At 43.1% G+C, this 17,153-nt stretch overlaps 1 protein-coding gene and 1 long non-coding RNA gene across 9 annotated transcripts in view; one reads left to right on the plus strand and one right to left on the minus strand.

Annotated features, from left to right (window-relative positions):
- Positions 1–17,153, minus strand: part of LOC119139701 (homeobox protein PKNOX1-like) — a 94,844-nt gene that overhangs the window by 75,679 nt on the left and 2,012 nt on the right. For 4 of the 8 annotated variants that reach the window (XM_037280654.1, XM_037280652.1, XM_037280655.1 and 1 more), the window contains exon 2: positions 1,733–1,845. The exons of 3 other annotated variants lie outside the window; for them this stretch is intronic. In XM_037280654.1, coding sequence (XP_037136549.1) covers positions 1,733–1,786 — 54 coding nt within the window. In that variant the 5' untranslated portion in view covers positions 1,787–1,845. Of the gene's footprint in view, positions 1–1,728; positions 1,850–17,153 lie in introns of those variants that run through there. One more of the 8 variants, XM_037280658.1, reaches the window with a different exon arrangement.
- LOC119139749 lies at positions 197–16,028 on the plus strand. The gene is made up of 2 exons (XR_005101447.1): positions 197–237; positions 15,939–16,028. It is a non-coding gene; the product is annotated as an uncharacterized LOC119139749 (long non-coding RNA).

Raw genomic sequence — 17,153 nt, forward strand, 5'->3', positions numbered from 1 at the left:
CCCTTTGGTCCCTCCCACAGGTGGTGAGCCCATGGGAAGGATGGACCCACATTTCCTTTTCGGGCTGTGCCTGGCTGGGCCCCATGGGCGAAGGCCCGGTCACCAGACGCTCGCCTTCGAGCCCCACCTCCAGGCCTGGCTCCAGAGGGAAAACTAAGTCCATATATTGTTTTCTTCATAAAGGCGGCTCGGTGGAGCACTGGTTAGCACGTCAGCCGCACAGTTAGGAGGGTGCCGGTTCGATTTCATCTCCGACCCTCCCTGTGTGGAGTTTGCATGTTCTCCCTGTGCCCGCGTGGGTTTTCTCTGGGCACTCCGGTTTCCTCTCACATCCCAAAAACATGCTTGGTAGGCCAATTGAGCACTCCAAATTGCCACAAGGTGTGAGTGCAAGTGCGGATAGTTGTTCGTCTCTGTGTGCCCCGCGATCGGCTGGCAAACGGTTCAGGGTGTCCCCCGCCTACTGCCCGATGACTGCTGGGATAGGCTCCAACACACCCGCGACCCCCGTGGGGACAATTGTTATAGAGAATGGACGGATAAAATACTATAAAATATAATAAAATACTAAATACTATAAAACAGCGTCAGGGCATTGAATTTAGCATTTCATATGCGGATCTTCTTAATAACTCACCTGCACATAATTCAGAAAATCTGAAACGTTACATGTTTAGTCTAAAAACATCTACCGTATTTTCCGGACTATAAATCAGAGTTTTATTTTCATAGTTCATCCTTTGGCCAGGGGTGTGATTTATACTCTGGAGTGACTTGTGTGAAATTATTAACACATTTTTATATCATTTCACATGTTATTTTCACACTAAACCGCAAGAGGGCACTCTCGACCTGTGGAATAATTGGACTGCAAACTGACAATGAATCTGACATAAGTAACGTAGAAGAGGAAGCGCTGCAACTTCTCCCTCCGGAGTTAGCGAAGTTCTTTAAAAGTGATAGAGGATGAAGATTTCATCGGATTTAGTGATTTGGAGTGACACGGATGGTTTGGTTAATTTGTTAGCATGTTATTTATGCTATAGTATACCGCACAATTATTCAGCCTGTTGTTGTCTCTATTCTATTTTTATTTTAAATTGCCTTTCAAAATGACCTGTCTGTTCTTGATGTTGGATTTTATCAAATAAATTTCTCCCAAAAACGGACTTATACTCCAGTGCAACTTGTATACGTCTTTTCCTTCTTTATTAGGCATTCTATGGCTGCTGCAACGTGTACTCCGTACTTGTACGTATATTCCGGAAAATACGGTAAATGGTAATATCTTATACCTATAGCGCCACTTAGTGATACGAAATCTAATTCTTTACACTTTGATGTACTGCAACAAATCCAACAAAAAAATTGTCAGAATAGCCTCAAGATTTTGATCATGCTCATGCGTTAAATTTTGTGATATGAAAGGTGTGGCTATTCCAGTCCAAAAAGATTACTTTCATTATTTAGGCAAACGGCTGTGATATTAGAAAGGGTGAAAATATAAGGGGGTCTTAATACTTTTGTACCCACTGTACATACACACACGCAACTATGACGACAATGACGACAACTACAGCACACATGCTCGCGTAGCAAAAAAGAAAAAACGGCAGGTTTACAAGGTGTTGAACACACCCTTTATCTTATTATTATTATTATTTAGACAAACCAAAACATGTTTGTTGTGTCAGAAAAGGTATATGAAATAACAACAATCTTGCTCACCCACCTGGCGCTTTCCTTTGGAGTATTTGTCAATGGAAACCGAATGGGCTGCCATCATGCTCAACGCAGATGCTGCAAGCACTCAGGCATTATAGATTGTGAGAAAAGGTAGTCAGCCTAAACAAAACACAATTTTTATTAAATTTACATAAACCTTACAATGACCGTGTTAATGTGGAGAAAAAAAATTGATATTACTGTATCGTTTGCATTTAAATATTTTCATTCTTTGTAAACCAAATGACTGAACATTGATTGCTTTTTTTACTATGATCACAATGTTATACTCATCCTTGAGAACAATTTGTAAATATGTGTAGACCAAACATATAAATTAAGACACTTCTCTGGCTCCTGATTGAGCAGGCATCAGGGTTTTTCCTGCATTCAAAATCGCCAGGCTGCGGACAGCCAGCCTGTCACGAACGAGTCAGGACAACCATGTGCAACACGGACTGTTTATTAAGGGAATGCGAAAAGAGGAAAAGGAGAAAAGGGAGGCCAGAACACCAGCAGAGCGGGTGCACAAGACGATTGACGAGCCGATCAGCGAGCTTGCGTCATGCATCGTGGTGGCATCTCGTTGCACAGCGGATCAGACAAATGGGAATCAGGTGCAAGGCATGCATGTGTCAAGGCAGACAACCAGCCAGGCGTACCACTAAACAGCAGATCAGGTAAACGGGAATTAGGTGGCCAGGGTCCGGGACAGCGGCAATGAGCCCTGATAGCGTGCCTCTGAGCAATGTGCTTCACTGAGGACAAGCGCTAACTGCCGCGCACATAGTTAAAAAGCACTGTCGTCTAATAGTTGGGACAGCGGCCATGAGCGCTGATAGCGCGGGGTGTGCCTCTGAACAATGTGCGCCACTGCGGACGTGACTGAGTTCAAGCACAGGAGGCAGCATCCGGCCACGCGCGAGGGAAGAAGCACCAACCAGTCCGGAAGGAGTCTGGACATGTGACAATATCACACGTTTGTTCTTTTATCTACTGTTAAGGTACAATACATGCACAGAACAGTGTGGGAATGGTTATTAAGGGAATGAGAAAGGTTTGTGTAGCGTACAAGTATTGGGGAGGGTTTACATTTTTTTTTATATTGTGTACTGGACCACAATGCAATTCATGCGCAACCATGACTCACTTTGCTTTCGCTATGCACGATGTCCCCCGGGTTAGTGTTGTGTGGCAATTCTGAAGATGGACACTTGGCATTGCTTGACAAGGTAAATCACACTACAAATTGACTTGCAAGAAGGTCAAAATAATACATATACTGTTTCTACTTCGCAGATTTTCATTTATTGCGGGTCATTCTGTAACGCATCTCTTGCAAGAAATGAGGAATCACTGCAGTCACAAGTAATTGGGTAATTGTGTTAGGTGTGTGAGAAGAAAGACGGAAGCATAAGGTGCTGCTGTCGAGCTTACTCATATTTGCTCCTGAATTCCTGTTTGGAAGGCAAAAAGTTTTTCACCAAAATGGTGTTTGTCTGCAATGGATGCTTTAGAAATTAAAAGCGGTTGAACCCTGGTCGACTCGTCAAGTTTCTAAACTGGGAGAAAATCTTAAGGGGCAGCTACAATAAGGGTGTCCGTATATGCACTTGGAACCAGATGCTCGAGGCTGCAGTTCATATTTGTGTCATCGGATTTCCATCCGCATGTTTAGGACACTCGGGTGAAGACGGGCGGAGCTGTCAACTGATCACCACCTGTTGGTGTGTTGCTCCGATGGTGAGGGTTGGTTAGATCAGTGATCCCCAACCTTTTTTGCGCCACGGACCGGTTACGTGTCAGAAATATTTTCGCGGACTGGCCTTTATATAAATAAATAATACATTTATATAACTAAATAATACATTTATATAAATAAATAATACATGTATAATAAATACATGAATACGATGAAATAAAATGATACGACTGGCATAAAAACAAGTATAAACGACATTAAAATAAAACTCACCATTACATTGAATTAGTGGGAGCACTGAGCTTGTTTCTCAGAAACGAGCCGGTCCCATCTAGGCGTAATCGGAGACAATGACACCCGAAGTGGTTAAGGTTTGTCTTTTAATGCAGGATGCTTGGTCTCCATGTGCCGAAGCAGTTTTGAGGGCTTCATTGCCTCGTTAGCTAGCCTGTCGCCACATATTATGCAGCGTGGGCTTGGCGCGTCATAGTCTTTTAAATGCAGCTTTCCTTTTCTTAGAAGTCGTAGCCTCTTCTTCTTCCGTCTCCTCATTGGGCTTTTTTCCCTTTCCGAAGAAGCTTTCCAAACATCTCTGTTTCTTGCTCATTTTTGCTTGCTTCGCGGGCTCAACTGAGGTGACATGTCACGTGACCGAGACGAGCGTCTTGACCTGAACCGACGGATGTAATTGGGAGAGAATCGCCAATTTTTTTATATTTTTCAAAATAAATACTTACTCATTTTTGCTAGCTTTGCGGGCTCGACTGGGGAAACATGTCACGTGACCGGGACGAGCGTCTTGACCTGAATTAATTGATCGTCGATTAAAACAATTTTTTTTTTTTTCTGTGTGGCTTGGCGGCCCGGTATCAAGTGACCCACGGACCGGTACCGGTCCGCGGCCCGGTGGTTGGGGACCACTGGGTTAGATGTCGGCCCGACCTGGCGTTGCTAATGTGGAATTGTGCGCGCTAATTGGCACTGATCACCTGTCCTGTGTTACCCGCTGATTAGGGCGTGTAAATAGACGCCGTGCGCCGGTCAGTCCTCGCCGTTTCGTCTGCTGCTTTGACACACGCACACCTGCCACCTGATTCCCGTTTGCCTTAGCCGCTGTGTAGCGAGAGGCCTGGACTCTGTTTGGCCCGACCTTCTGCCTGTCCTCAACCACGAGCTTGCTTTGCACCTGCCTGCCACCACGATGCAAGCTCGCTGACCGGCTCATCAGTCGCTTCGTGCACATACTCTGCTGGTGTTCGAGCCTCCCATTTCCTCTTTTCCCATTCCCTAAATAAAGGGTCCGTGTTACACATGGTTGCCCTGCCTTGTTTGTCACAGGCTGGCTACCATGCTTCCCACACTTGTCCGCAAAGACGCACATTCTCCCGTCACTTATAAACCCACAAAGTAGCAAATCCGCAATAGGTGAAGTGCGAAATGGCGAGGGATCACTTTACTTGCTGCCACAAGATGCAACCCTCAAATAGAACAGTTGGAGGCACAATAACCCAAACTAATGGGAGTATTTAGAAATGAACACAGGTTGCAATACATCCATCCATCCATTTTCTGAACCGCTTAGTCCCCACGGGGGTCGCGGGAGTGCTGGAGCCGATCCCAGCCGTCAACGGGCAGTAGGCGGGGGACACCCTGAACCGGTTGCCAGCCGATCGCAGGGCACACAGAGACAAACAACCATTTGCACTCGCACTCACACCTAGGGACAATTTGGAGTCTTCAATCGGCCTACCAAGCATGTTTTTGGGATGTGGGAGGAAACCGGAGTGCCCGGAGAAAACCCACGCGGGCCCGGGGAGAACATGCAAACTCCACACAGGGAGGGCCGGAGGTGGAATCGAACCCGCACCCTCCTAACTGTGAGGCGGACGTGCTACCCAGTGCCCCACCGAGCCGCCCGGTTGCAATACATATAAAAAGATAAACATGAACTTATGCTTATGTTACACTGCCACCAAAATTACAATGAATTAAGTGTTCATACTGAGAAATATCAACTTAATCATAAAAGTTTCCTCATAAATTGTTGTTTAATATTGTCTTGGAGAGGTCTCGCAGAAGCGGGCCTTCAATGAGGTGCCATCCAGTCTTCCTGTCACTTTTTCTACCAAAGAGCTTATTACACTCGACCGTTTGTATTTGGCATTCCCACATGGCTCCCATGTGGTTTGCTTCAGGAACGTTCATCAGGAAGTTACAGCGTACTTGATTTTGGTAGTTTGCATGGTTTTTTTTGTTCAAACCACCGCTGTTCTTCCTGAAAGGCTTCTTCCAGTGCTATTTTGACAAGTGTCCTAGCAGCCTTTTTTCTACTCTTCTTCTACTCTTATGGGCTGGTTTCTGTTAGCTAGCTTTTGAATCCGAACAATGATGTTGAGAGCCCCATTCCAGTCTGAAAATCCCGACAATCTCTCAAGGAAGCTCTTGCTTATGAATCTGTCAGTCTTGAGGAAATGAAACGAAACAAACCAAAACAAAATGTGTACATTTTGAAAATAAAGAAAATAAAATCTTATTTGTTTCTTTAATTTATTTGCATTTTATTAAACCTACAAATGTGTCAGCTCATTTTGCCAGACCCTGTTGCAGCAGAGACTGTAGCTGCGATGAGTTCGAGACGTGGGATGGTGACAACTGTAATGGGTGCCTCTGGAGCCGTTCCCATTGAGCATGCACCTGTTTATCAGCAACAACGCTGATGTACGAGCACTTTCCATAACCACTGTAACTTGCGACTGAAAAATTATGCAAATCTATTTTATAAATGTTGCCAATGTCTGCCTTAACACTGTGAGAGGGTGGACTTTATTTCCATCCTTTTGAGGACGCTCCTCGTGAAAGGAGTGGAATGGCTGCATTTACAGATGTTACATGTGGCTCTTTTTCTGCAGTCTTTGGCAACATATCCAACCCTAAGGGAGCCATAGCAGATTTTGTTTTCTAGGGTGAAATTAGTTGTGTGAGACCCGACAAGGCAAGGCTCAAAAGATAGGCGTCCGGACTGCTCCTAAATGGTCGTATTTTGCCCCTCAAATATGGGATAGTGCGACCGGAAAACTGTTCGATATGTTTCTTTTTTTTTTTTTGCTGATGTTTTGTTGAATTTTAGGTTTGGGAAAATGTTTAATTTTGGAATTGGAATTTTGGCGACAAAAAGGTATCCCTGAATTTCATTAAGTTTCAGGTTGGAACAAATTGAACCCGTCAAAAAATGTCAAAATTAGAACGTAATTTAGAATTATTGTGGATAATGGCGAAAATGTTTAATTTTTGTTAAGTGGGGATTTTCAGAATCAATGCATGAGCTGAACCAATTAAAGTTAGAACGGTTTGAATCTGTCAAAAAAAAAATTAGAGGGAAAAAAAAGAAAATAAATAATGTTTTTTTAATTTGTTGTGGGTATTGATTGCAATGTAACAGTTTTGGGGATGTTGAAAATCCTTCCCAAGGTGAATTGAATGAATTGCTCCCAGCACAAACATAACAAATATGGCGGCAACAACTTCTAGCAAACAACTTTTGTCCATAAAGGGAACTGTTAATTCAATCGTGTGGAGGTGGCACTGCTTTGTGAATGGGAAAAGTACAATCAGCTTGTGAGCCAGGACTACACGAGAAGTACGCCTTCACATAAAGTACAAATAAGGTACCAGAGTTTCACAATTTTTTAAATTTTGAACACATATCACTAATGTTAGTCCTGTCCTTTATTAGTGTGAAGGCGAAGGCCTTCACACTATTGTTATTCCTGTCCTTTATTGTGTGAAGGCGAAGATCTTCACACTATTGTTATTCCTGTCCTTTATTAGCGTGAAGGCGAAGGCCTTCACACTATTGTTATTCCTGTTCTTCATTAGTGTGAAGCTGAAGACCTTCACACTATTGTTAATACAATTTTATTATTAGTGTGAAGGCACTTATTGTCTTATTTTGTGTGTTTTCTGTGTCCTATTAGTGTGAAGGTGAAGACATTCACACTATTGTTATTCAAGTCAAGTCAAGTTTATTTGTATAGCCCTAAATCATAAGCAGTCTCAAAGGGCTTCACATAGACAAACAAATTGACAATTATTCTCAAAGCGTCCCCTGATCTTAAGCTCCCAAAAGGGCAAGGACAATTTCAAAAAAGCTTTAGGACTCTCAGACCACTGTCTAGTTCATCTGATCCCGGCTTACAGGCAGAAATTAAAACCTTCTAAGCCTGTGGTGAGGACTGTGAGGAAGTGGACAGTGGAGTCAAGGCAGGACCGTCCATGCCTGCTTTGACTGCACCGATTGGGGAGTTTTTGAAGCTGCAACTTCAGACCTGCATGAACTCACTGACACTGTCACATCATACATCAGTTTTTGTGAGGATCTGTGTCTGCAGACTAAGACCTTCTGCACGTACAACAACGACAAACCTTGGTTTACACTGAACCTCAGGAGGCTGCGCAAAGTCAAGGAGGAGGCCTACAGGAGCGGCGACCGGGACCTGTTCAAGCAGACCAGAAACACACTGAACCGAAAAGTCAAGAAAGCCAGGAGGTGTTACGGGGAGAGCCCGAAGACACCTCTTTGCCAATCCTGATCCCTCAACAGTTTACGGACTTAAGAGTCAAAATTTGGGTGCGTATTATACATGGGTACAGGCTTTTTTCCAGCATCGACATGCCATTTTTAGGGTGCGTATTATGCACGGGGGCGCATTATGCATGGAAAAACATGGTACACCCTTCCAGTTTGAAATTTACATCATTCAGCACACTCAAATCACATTGGGGACATTCCCAAACTTGCCAAATTCAAAAATTTCAAGTTTTCACGTTTAAAATTTGCACAGAATTTCGCAAAATTTTTCAACTCGTTCCAACTTTCAACTGTTCATCTTTTGCCTACCTATTCCACACCTTCCCACTTACCAAAAATTCAAAATTTTCAATTTTGAAATTCACACCAAATTCTCCAAAATTTCATTTTTTCAACTCTAATTTCTACATTTCTCAACACTTTCAACTGTTCATCTTTTGCCTATCTATTTCACAACTTCCCACTTACCAAAAATGTACACATTTACAATTTTGAAATTCACCCAAAATTTCATTTTACACTTCTCATTTCTACATTTCTCATGTAATTCAAGTCATTCCAACATCATACTGCAGCATTCCCCCAGAAATTATTCAGTTTCTTCGCCTTCAAACGCAATTTCTCCAGAAATTGCATTTTCTAGATATTTTTATTCTTTGCAATTTCATGCATTCAGTCGGAAGTTGTAAGACGTTTTCTTTCACATGTTTATTGAAGAATTGAACAGTTATGGCGTTGACGTCGCCTGTGAGCAATCTGCAGACAGGAAAAACAAAATTACTGGACTGACTTTGCTCTAACTTCCACATCGGGAGCCAGTTACTACTTATTCCGCTCACTTTTTTTACGCTTAACTAGTTCCGCACACTTCAACTGATTCACTCCGTTCCACTTTTCACTTATTCCAAATATTAATGACACCGTTGCTTACATTTATTTCATTCCAAAAATTTTCCGTTTTCACAAAATTCACAAATTTCTCACAAATGTTTCCCCATTCATTCTTAACGGCACATTCAACATTTTACAATTACGTCGTTCCAGTTTGAAATTCACATCATTCAACACATTCAAACCGCATTGGGGACATTCCCATACTTGCCAAATTAAAAAAATTCACGTTTTCACGTTTAAAATTTGCGCAAAATTTCACAAAATTCCCTTTTTCACTTCTCATTTCTACATTTTTCAACCGATTCAACGTATTCCAACTCATTTACATCCTTCCAGTTTGAAATTCACGTTTAAAATTTGCACAAAATTTCATTTTTCACTTCTAAATTCTACATTTTTCAACCGATTCAACTCGTTCCAATTTTCAACTGTTCATCTTTTGCCTACCTATTCCACACCTTCCCAATTACCAAAAATTCCACATTTTCAGGTTTAAAATGTGTGCCAATTTCACAAAATTTCCTTTTTCACTTATTTCTACAATTTTCAACCGATTCAACCCATTCCAAAGCATTTACATCGTTCCAGTTTGAAATTCACATCATTCAGCACATTCAAATCACATTGGGGACATTCCCAAAATTAAAAAAATTCACGTTTTCACGTTTAAAATTTGCACATAATTTTGCAAAATTTGACAAAAATTTCATTTTTCACATCTAATTTCTACATTTTTCAACCGATTCAACTCGTTCAAACTTTCAACTGTTCATCTTTTGCCTACCTATTCCACACCTTCAAGCCACTTAACAAAAATTCCAAATTTTCAAATTTGAAATTCACACCAAATTTTCCTAAATTTAGTTTTTTCCTTCTAATTTCTACATTTTTCAACCGATTCAACCAAGTTTATTCACTTTGTTCACCTTATGCTTACCATATTTATCCCCTTCATTGCTTACACAATTCAACCCTTGACCCCCACTTCCAGTGTGGTGGCCATCTTGGATTGACCCTGAAGTGCCCCAAATGAACCCAGAATGAACCGGAAGTGCCCCAAATCAAACCGGAAGCGACCTCAAATAAACCGAAAGCGACCCTAAATGAAACCGGAAGTGACCTCAGGTAAACCGGAAGTGCCCCTAATCAAACCGGAAGTGACCTTTTTAAACCGGAAGTGACCCAAATAAACTGGAAGTGACCTCAGCTAAACTGGAAGTGCACTATATTAAACCGGAAGTGCCCCAAATAAACCTGAATTGACCTTATTTCAATAAGAAGTGCCTTAAATGAAACCAGAAGTGACCTAAATATAACATTTGCTCTAACTTTTACAAATTTTGTCCGATTCAACCCGTTTCAACTTTTTAACTCTAAAGTGAACCTCTTGAACCTGTAGTTTTCGTTTTGTTCCAAATTTCAAAAATGTTTGGCGCAAATTTATTTAAAATTCCCATTCATAGTCTTCGCCTTCACACGCAATTTGTCCAGAAATTTAATTTAATTTTCTAGTTACCGTTTTTTCCCATGTATAATGCGCCCCCATGTATAATACGCACCCTAAAAATGGCATGTCAATGCTGGAAAAAAGCCTGTACCCATGTATAATACGCACCCAAATTTTGACTATTTTTTTTTTTTTTTTTTTTAAGTCCCAATGATCGTCACACACGCATCTGGGTGTGGTGAAATTTGTCGTCTGCATTTGACCCATCCCCAGACAAATATTAACTCTTTAAATGCCAAGTGTTTTCGGAAAAGACAACCCCTAAAATCCCAGCCAATTTCAAGCATTTTCACTCATTTCTCAAGGCCTTGTGACAGAGGAAAAAAAAAAAAAAGACCAGCTCAGTGACCTAGTGGTAGAGTGTCCGCCCTGAGACTGGAAGGTTGTGGGTTCAAACCCCGGCCGGGTCATACCAAAGACTATAAAAATGGGACCCATTGCCTCCCTGCTTGGCACTCAGCATTAAGGGTTGGAATTGGGGGGTTAGATCACCAAATGATTCCCGAGCGCGGCACCGCTGCTGCTCACTGCTCCCCTCTCCCCCAGGGGATGGATCAAAATCACATGGGGATGGGTTAAATGCAGAGGACAAATTTCACCACACCCAGATGTGTGTGTGACGATCATTGGGACTTTAACTTTTTAACTTTAAGAAAGATGGCGTAAACCAGGGGTCACCAACCTTTCTTAAACCGAGAGCTATTTCCTGGGTACTGATTAAGGCAAAGGGCTACCAGTTTGACACGCATTTCTGAAATAGCCAATTTGCTCAATTTAGCTTTCACTATGTGTTATTATTGTCATTTCCAGTTCACATGTGTGATTTTAACAAAAATAGCAAAAATACAGTCAAACCTCGGTTTTCGATCAGAATCCGTTCCAGAAGGCGGTTCGAGAAGCGAATCGGTCGAATTCCGAATCTATATTACCCATTGCAAATAATGGAAAAAAATTTTGTCCGTTCCAAGACTAAAAAAAAAAAAGCCTTTTTTTTTTAAGCATTTTGTCATTTGCGCATTTTTGTTCGATCGCGCATCTGCAGCGCATTGCTGAACGCGCAACCGTAGGGCGTCGCCGACCGCGCAACTGCACCACGCGGGTCGCATTATTGTGACAGAGCAGTCGCTGAAATTTAGAAAATATTTTTAAAGTCCTGATGTACTTTCCAAAATTGTAGTGTACCTCAGTGCGCAGGGAGCTTAATTTGGTCCGATTGCGCAACCGCAGCGCGCTCACTGTCGCATTGCTTTAAGAGCATCTTTGTATTTTAGGATGGCTTTACTGCTCCCACTTGCTTTCTTTGGAGGCATGATTAGGGGTTAATACAATCCTCAAAGTAACGAAAATACAATAACTACGGAGTCAGTCGGCAACCGGGCCGCGCGGTCGGGTTTTCTCGGGTCCTCCCGGCTCATCTCGCGAGGTTCGACCTCTGAATTTTGTTCAACAACCGAAGCAAAAAAATCTCGAATTTTGATTCGGAATTCGAACGATTCACTTCTCGAACAGCCTTCTGGAACGGATTGTGGTCGAAAACCGAGGCTCCACTGTGTGTGTGTACACTGCTCAAAAAAATTAAAGGAACAGTTTTTTATTAGGGTATGGCATGAATTCAATTAGACTTTTCTGATAAGGTTTTGGGCAGGTACGTGGCAGAGGGGGTTGTTAATCAGTTTCAGCTGCATTGGTGTTGATGGAATTAACAACAGGTGCATTAGAGGGGCAACAATGAGATGGTCCCCAAAACAGGACTGATTTTGCAGGTGGAGGCCATTTCAAGTTCCTCCCTCTTGATCTTTTTTAACTGTTTTTCCACAAGTGTTGGCTTTAGCTAGAGTCATTATCACAACTGGGAGCATGAGGCGATTTCTTAACACTCCTGAAGTTGCGCAGATTGTCCAACTCCTCCAGGATGGCACATCCATGCGTGCTGTTGCAAGAAGATTTGATGTGTCTCCCAGTACAATCTCCAGAGCATGGAGGAGATTCCAGGAGACAGGCAGTTACTCTAGGTGAGCTGGACAGGGCCGTAGACGGTCCTCATTCCATCAGCAGGACCGATATCTGCTGCTTTGTGCAAGGAGGAACAGGTTGAGCACTGCGCGAGCCCTACAGAATGACCTCCAGCAGGCTACTGGTGTGAATGTCTCTGCCCAAACTGTCAGAAACAGACTTCATGAGAGTGGCCTCAGGGCACGTCGTCCTGTAGTGTTTCCTGTGCTCATTGCTCAGCACCGTGGAGCTCGATTGGCATTTGCCATAGAACACCAGAATTGGCAAGTCCGCCACTGGCGCCCTGTGCTTTTCACCGATGAGAGCAAGTTTACCCTGAGCACCTGTGATAGACGTGAAAGGGTCTGGAGAAGCCAAGGAGAGCGCTATGCTGCCTGCAACATCATTCAGCATGACCGGTTTGGTGGTGGGTCAGTGATCGTCTGGGGAGGCATTTCCATGGAGGGACGAACAGACCTCTACAGGCTAGAGAACGGCAGTATGACTTCCATTAGGTATCGGGATAAAATCCTTGCACCAATGGTCAGACCCTACACTGGTGCAGTAGGTCCTGGTTTCCTCCTGATGCACATAAATGCCCGGCCTATTGTGGCAAGAGTATGCAGACAGTATCTGGAGGGTGAAGGAATTGACACAATTGAATGGCCCTCACGATCACCTGATCTAAACCCGATAGAACACCTCTGGGACATAATGTTTCGGTCCATCATACGCCGCCAGGTTGCTCCTCAGACTTTACAGGAGCTCACTGATGCCCTTAGATCTGGGAGGACATCTCACAAGACACCATCCGTCGTCTCATTAGGAGCATGCCGCGACGTTGTCAAGCATGCATACAAGCTCGTGGGGACCACACAAGATATTGAAAAGAATTTTGAGTTACAGAAATTGAATTTAGGCAAAAAGGACGAGCTCGTTTTTTCACTTTGATTTTTGGGGTGTCTGTATACTGAGCCCTCTGTAGGCTGAAAACTTTTATTTCCATCAAAAGATGTGGCATCCTTTTGTTCCCGAGGCATTAAACTGTCCATATTTCACCACTGAAATCTGATGTGGTTTTAAAGTGTTCCTTTAATTTTTTTGAGCAGTGTAGATGCAGCTCACTGACAAGTGCCGTTATTTGAGCTAATTTTAGAACAGTCCTGCGGGCAACTCATGCGGTCCTCACGGGGGACCTGGTGCCCGCGGGCACCGTGTTGGTGACCCCTGGTGTAAACTAAGGCCAAAGATGGAAAACAACGGAAGGCGTGCGTAGGACGCAGCTTTCAAGCTAAAAGCTATTGAGCTGGCTGATAAAGAGGGGAACAGAGCGATTGCACATCAACTTGGCATTATTGAATTGATGGTGAGACGGTGGAAACGGCATCGGGAAGCACTGCAACAATGTAAAAAGATGACGAAAGCTTTCAGAGGTCTTAAAAGCCGGTGGTCCGAACTGGAAAACGTTTTTGAAGACTGGGTGAACACACAGAGTGGATGGCCAAGGTGTTTCCACCGTGCAGATCAGACTGAAAGCAAAAGCAATCGCTACGGAAAAGAAATAAAGACTTCAAAGGAGGAGAGTCATGGTGTTGGCGATTTGGCGAGTTGGCTTGGATGACCAGCAGCGAGAAATCCTTTACAAAAACTGGACGCATGCGAAGAGCAACTTTCACACACGTGTGCCAGTGGATCCTGACAGCGTGAAAAAAATCCACCATTACCAACGGGTTTCGAAAAGCCGGTCTGCTCCGTGACGGAGAGGACAGCACAAGCTCAGGAGTGAATTTGCCTCAGGACGAGAGTGACGATGAAAGCGACAACGAAAGAGCGAATGAGAAAGAGTGTTCCGACGTACATCTGGCACTATTCCACTCGGACACTGAGGAGGAAGATTTTGCTGGTTTCAGTGGACAGGAGGAAGATTTTGTTGGTTTCAGTGGACAGGAGGAAGACTGCTCTCTGACTTTGTTGACTGGTAAGTTTTTTTGTTTTACCCGCCTAGTTAGTGCTGTTACTTCCGTGTGTACAACAAGATTTTAATGTTATTAAAACTTCAGCCCTGCTAGTATTAAATGTTACTTTTTTAAAACAAAATGTTAGTGGGATTAAAACTTTAAAAATGCTTTCTGTGTACAGTCTTTCTTTGTGAATAACTCGTGCGCACGTGCGGCTTATAGTCCGGATGCGGCTTATATTTTTTTTAAAAACTAATACCGCCAAATTTTAGCTGGTGCGGCTAATACTCCGATGCGGTTTATAGGTCAAAATTTATGGTACACAGGACTATGAATTAATTAATTTCACACAAATGTATGTTAATCCTATTCTTTATCATTCTGTGAAAGCTAAGGTCTTCTATCTTATTCCTAGTCTTTAACATTAATAATGTGTGAATGCTTTCAGCATGTTATCAGAGTCAGCTTTATTGTCAATTCCTTCATGCTAAGACACACAAAGAAACCGAAATTTCGTTTCCCCTATCCCACGGTGACGAGACACAGTACACGATTAACATACAAGTAATTAGTTATTCTCATTCTTTAGTTTTATTCCACTCACTTTTTGTCCTCCCAATACTCCCATACCCACATAGTACATATATGTTTTACACCGCTCCAATTTCAACTTATACCACACATTTACGCCACCTGGGACAGTATGCATTATTTTTCTTGTTACACAAGAATTGTGCACAATTTAATATCCATCCATCCAGTTTCTGAACCGCTTAGTCCCCACGGGGGTCGCGGGAGTGCTGGAGCCTATCCCAGCCGTCATCGGGCAGTAGGCGGGGGACACCCTGAACCGGTTGCCAGCCAATCGCAGGGCACACAGAGACAAACAACCATTTGCACTCGCACTCACACCTAGGGACAATTTGGAGTCTTCAATCGGCCTACCAAGCATGTTTTTGGGATGTGGGAGGAAACCGGAGTGCCCGGAGAAAACCCACGCGGGCCCGGGGAGAACATGCAAACTCCACACAGGGAGGGCCGGAGGTGGAATCGAACCCGCACCCTCCTAACTGTGAGGCGGACGTGCTACCCAGTGCGCCACCGAGCCGCCCAATTTAATATTTTACATAAAAAAAAAAAAAAATCCCCATTCCTTTTCAATGGGACAGACCCACACATTCAGCATGCCACATCGCTCAATAAAATTAAACATTAGTTTATATAGCATTTGGCTTTAGTTTACTTGGTAGGGGCGCTTAACTAATGTCCAAGGGGATCAAATACCACCTCCATCTGTAAATTTTCAATATCGCCATGAAGAATGTTCTAAGTGCCAATGGGTCTTTTTATGTTCCCTTCCACAGCTGGCATCCGACTGATGGCAACACATTGTTTCTGCTTTTTGTGGTTTTTCAGCAAATCATTGCTGACGCAATGGTTGTAGCATATGACTTGTACTTGGGACTTGTACTTGTTTGATCCAGCATCAGGCACATTCAAGTTTGTACTATTCTATAAATTATATATTCTTGGATGGGCAGCACGGTGCCACACTGGTTAGCAAGTCCGCAGGTTTGATTCCAACTCCGGCCCTCCCTATGTGGAGTTTGCATGTTCTCCCCGTGCCTGCGTACGTTTTCTCCGGGCACCACGGTTTCCTCCCACATCCCTAAAACATGCAAGGTAGGCTGATTGAGCACTCCAAGTTGCCTGTAGGTGTGGGTGAGAGTGCAATTGTTTGTCCCTGTGTGCCCTGCGATTAGCTGGCAACCAGTTCAGGGTGTCTCCCGCTTACTGCCCGATGACTGCTGGTATAGGCTCCAGCACACCCGTGACCCCTGTGGGAACAAGCGGTACAGAAAATGGATGGATGGATTTTCTTGGATTCACTTTTTTAGATTCCCAAAATTTTATTCTTAAATCCATCCATCCATATTCTGAACCGTTTTCACTCACAAAGGCTGCAGGCTTGCTGGAGCCTACCCCATCTTAATTCAGGCAGAAGGTAGGGGACACCCTGAATTGGTTGCCAACCAAGACGAGACGAACAACTTTCCACACTCTTACTCAGACCTACAGGCAATTTGGAGTGCTCAATCAGCCTACCATGCATGGTTTTGGGATGTGGGAGTACTCGGAGAAAACCCACGCAGGCATGGGGAGAACATGCAAACTCCACACAGGGAGGGCTGGAGGTGGAATCGAACCCACGCCCTCTGAACTGTGAGGCGGACATGCTAACCAGTGTACCACCATGCCGCCACATACATACTGAAGAAATGGGGTCGAAATACAAAAAGTCCTGCCTAGCTACAAAAACAGATATGCTCAAACCTCATTGAATAAAGTACATAAGCAGACAAGAATATTTACATATTAAATCAATAAAAGAAACATTTAAGCATATAATTATACCTATACACCAAATCAATAAAGACATAACTAGACATTTTTGATAGGTGGTAATGACAAAGGTTTTTATAACTATGATCTGATATGTATTTCTGTGCACTTTGAAATAACAAATGTTTTTTGATATATTGCCTGAATAGCTTAATGACCCTTAAGGAACTGTTTAATGCATGCCTGATGGTTTTCTAAATCATGGACACTGCCAAAGTCGTCTAAAAATGTTCAGTACTTGATTATATCTTATGTTTTGATTAATGCTAGATGCCAGTTTTGGATTTCTACTGAATGTTCTGGACAGAGGGAAACGTTTTGATATGTGTCAAAAGACAGTGTCAAAAGAACAAACAAACAAACAAATGCATGGTAAGTGGTGAG

The sequence above is a fragment of the Syngnathus acus genome, chromosome 21 (genome assembly GCF_901709675.1).
Source record: "Syngnathus acus chromosome 21, fSynAcu1.2, whole genome shotgun sequence".
NCBI classification, from domain to species: domain Eukaryota; kingdom Metazoa; phylum Chordata; class Actinopteri; order Syngnathiformes; family Syngnathidae; genus Syngnathus; species Syngnathus acus.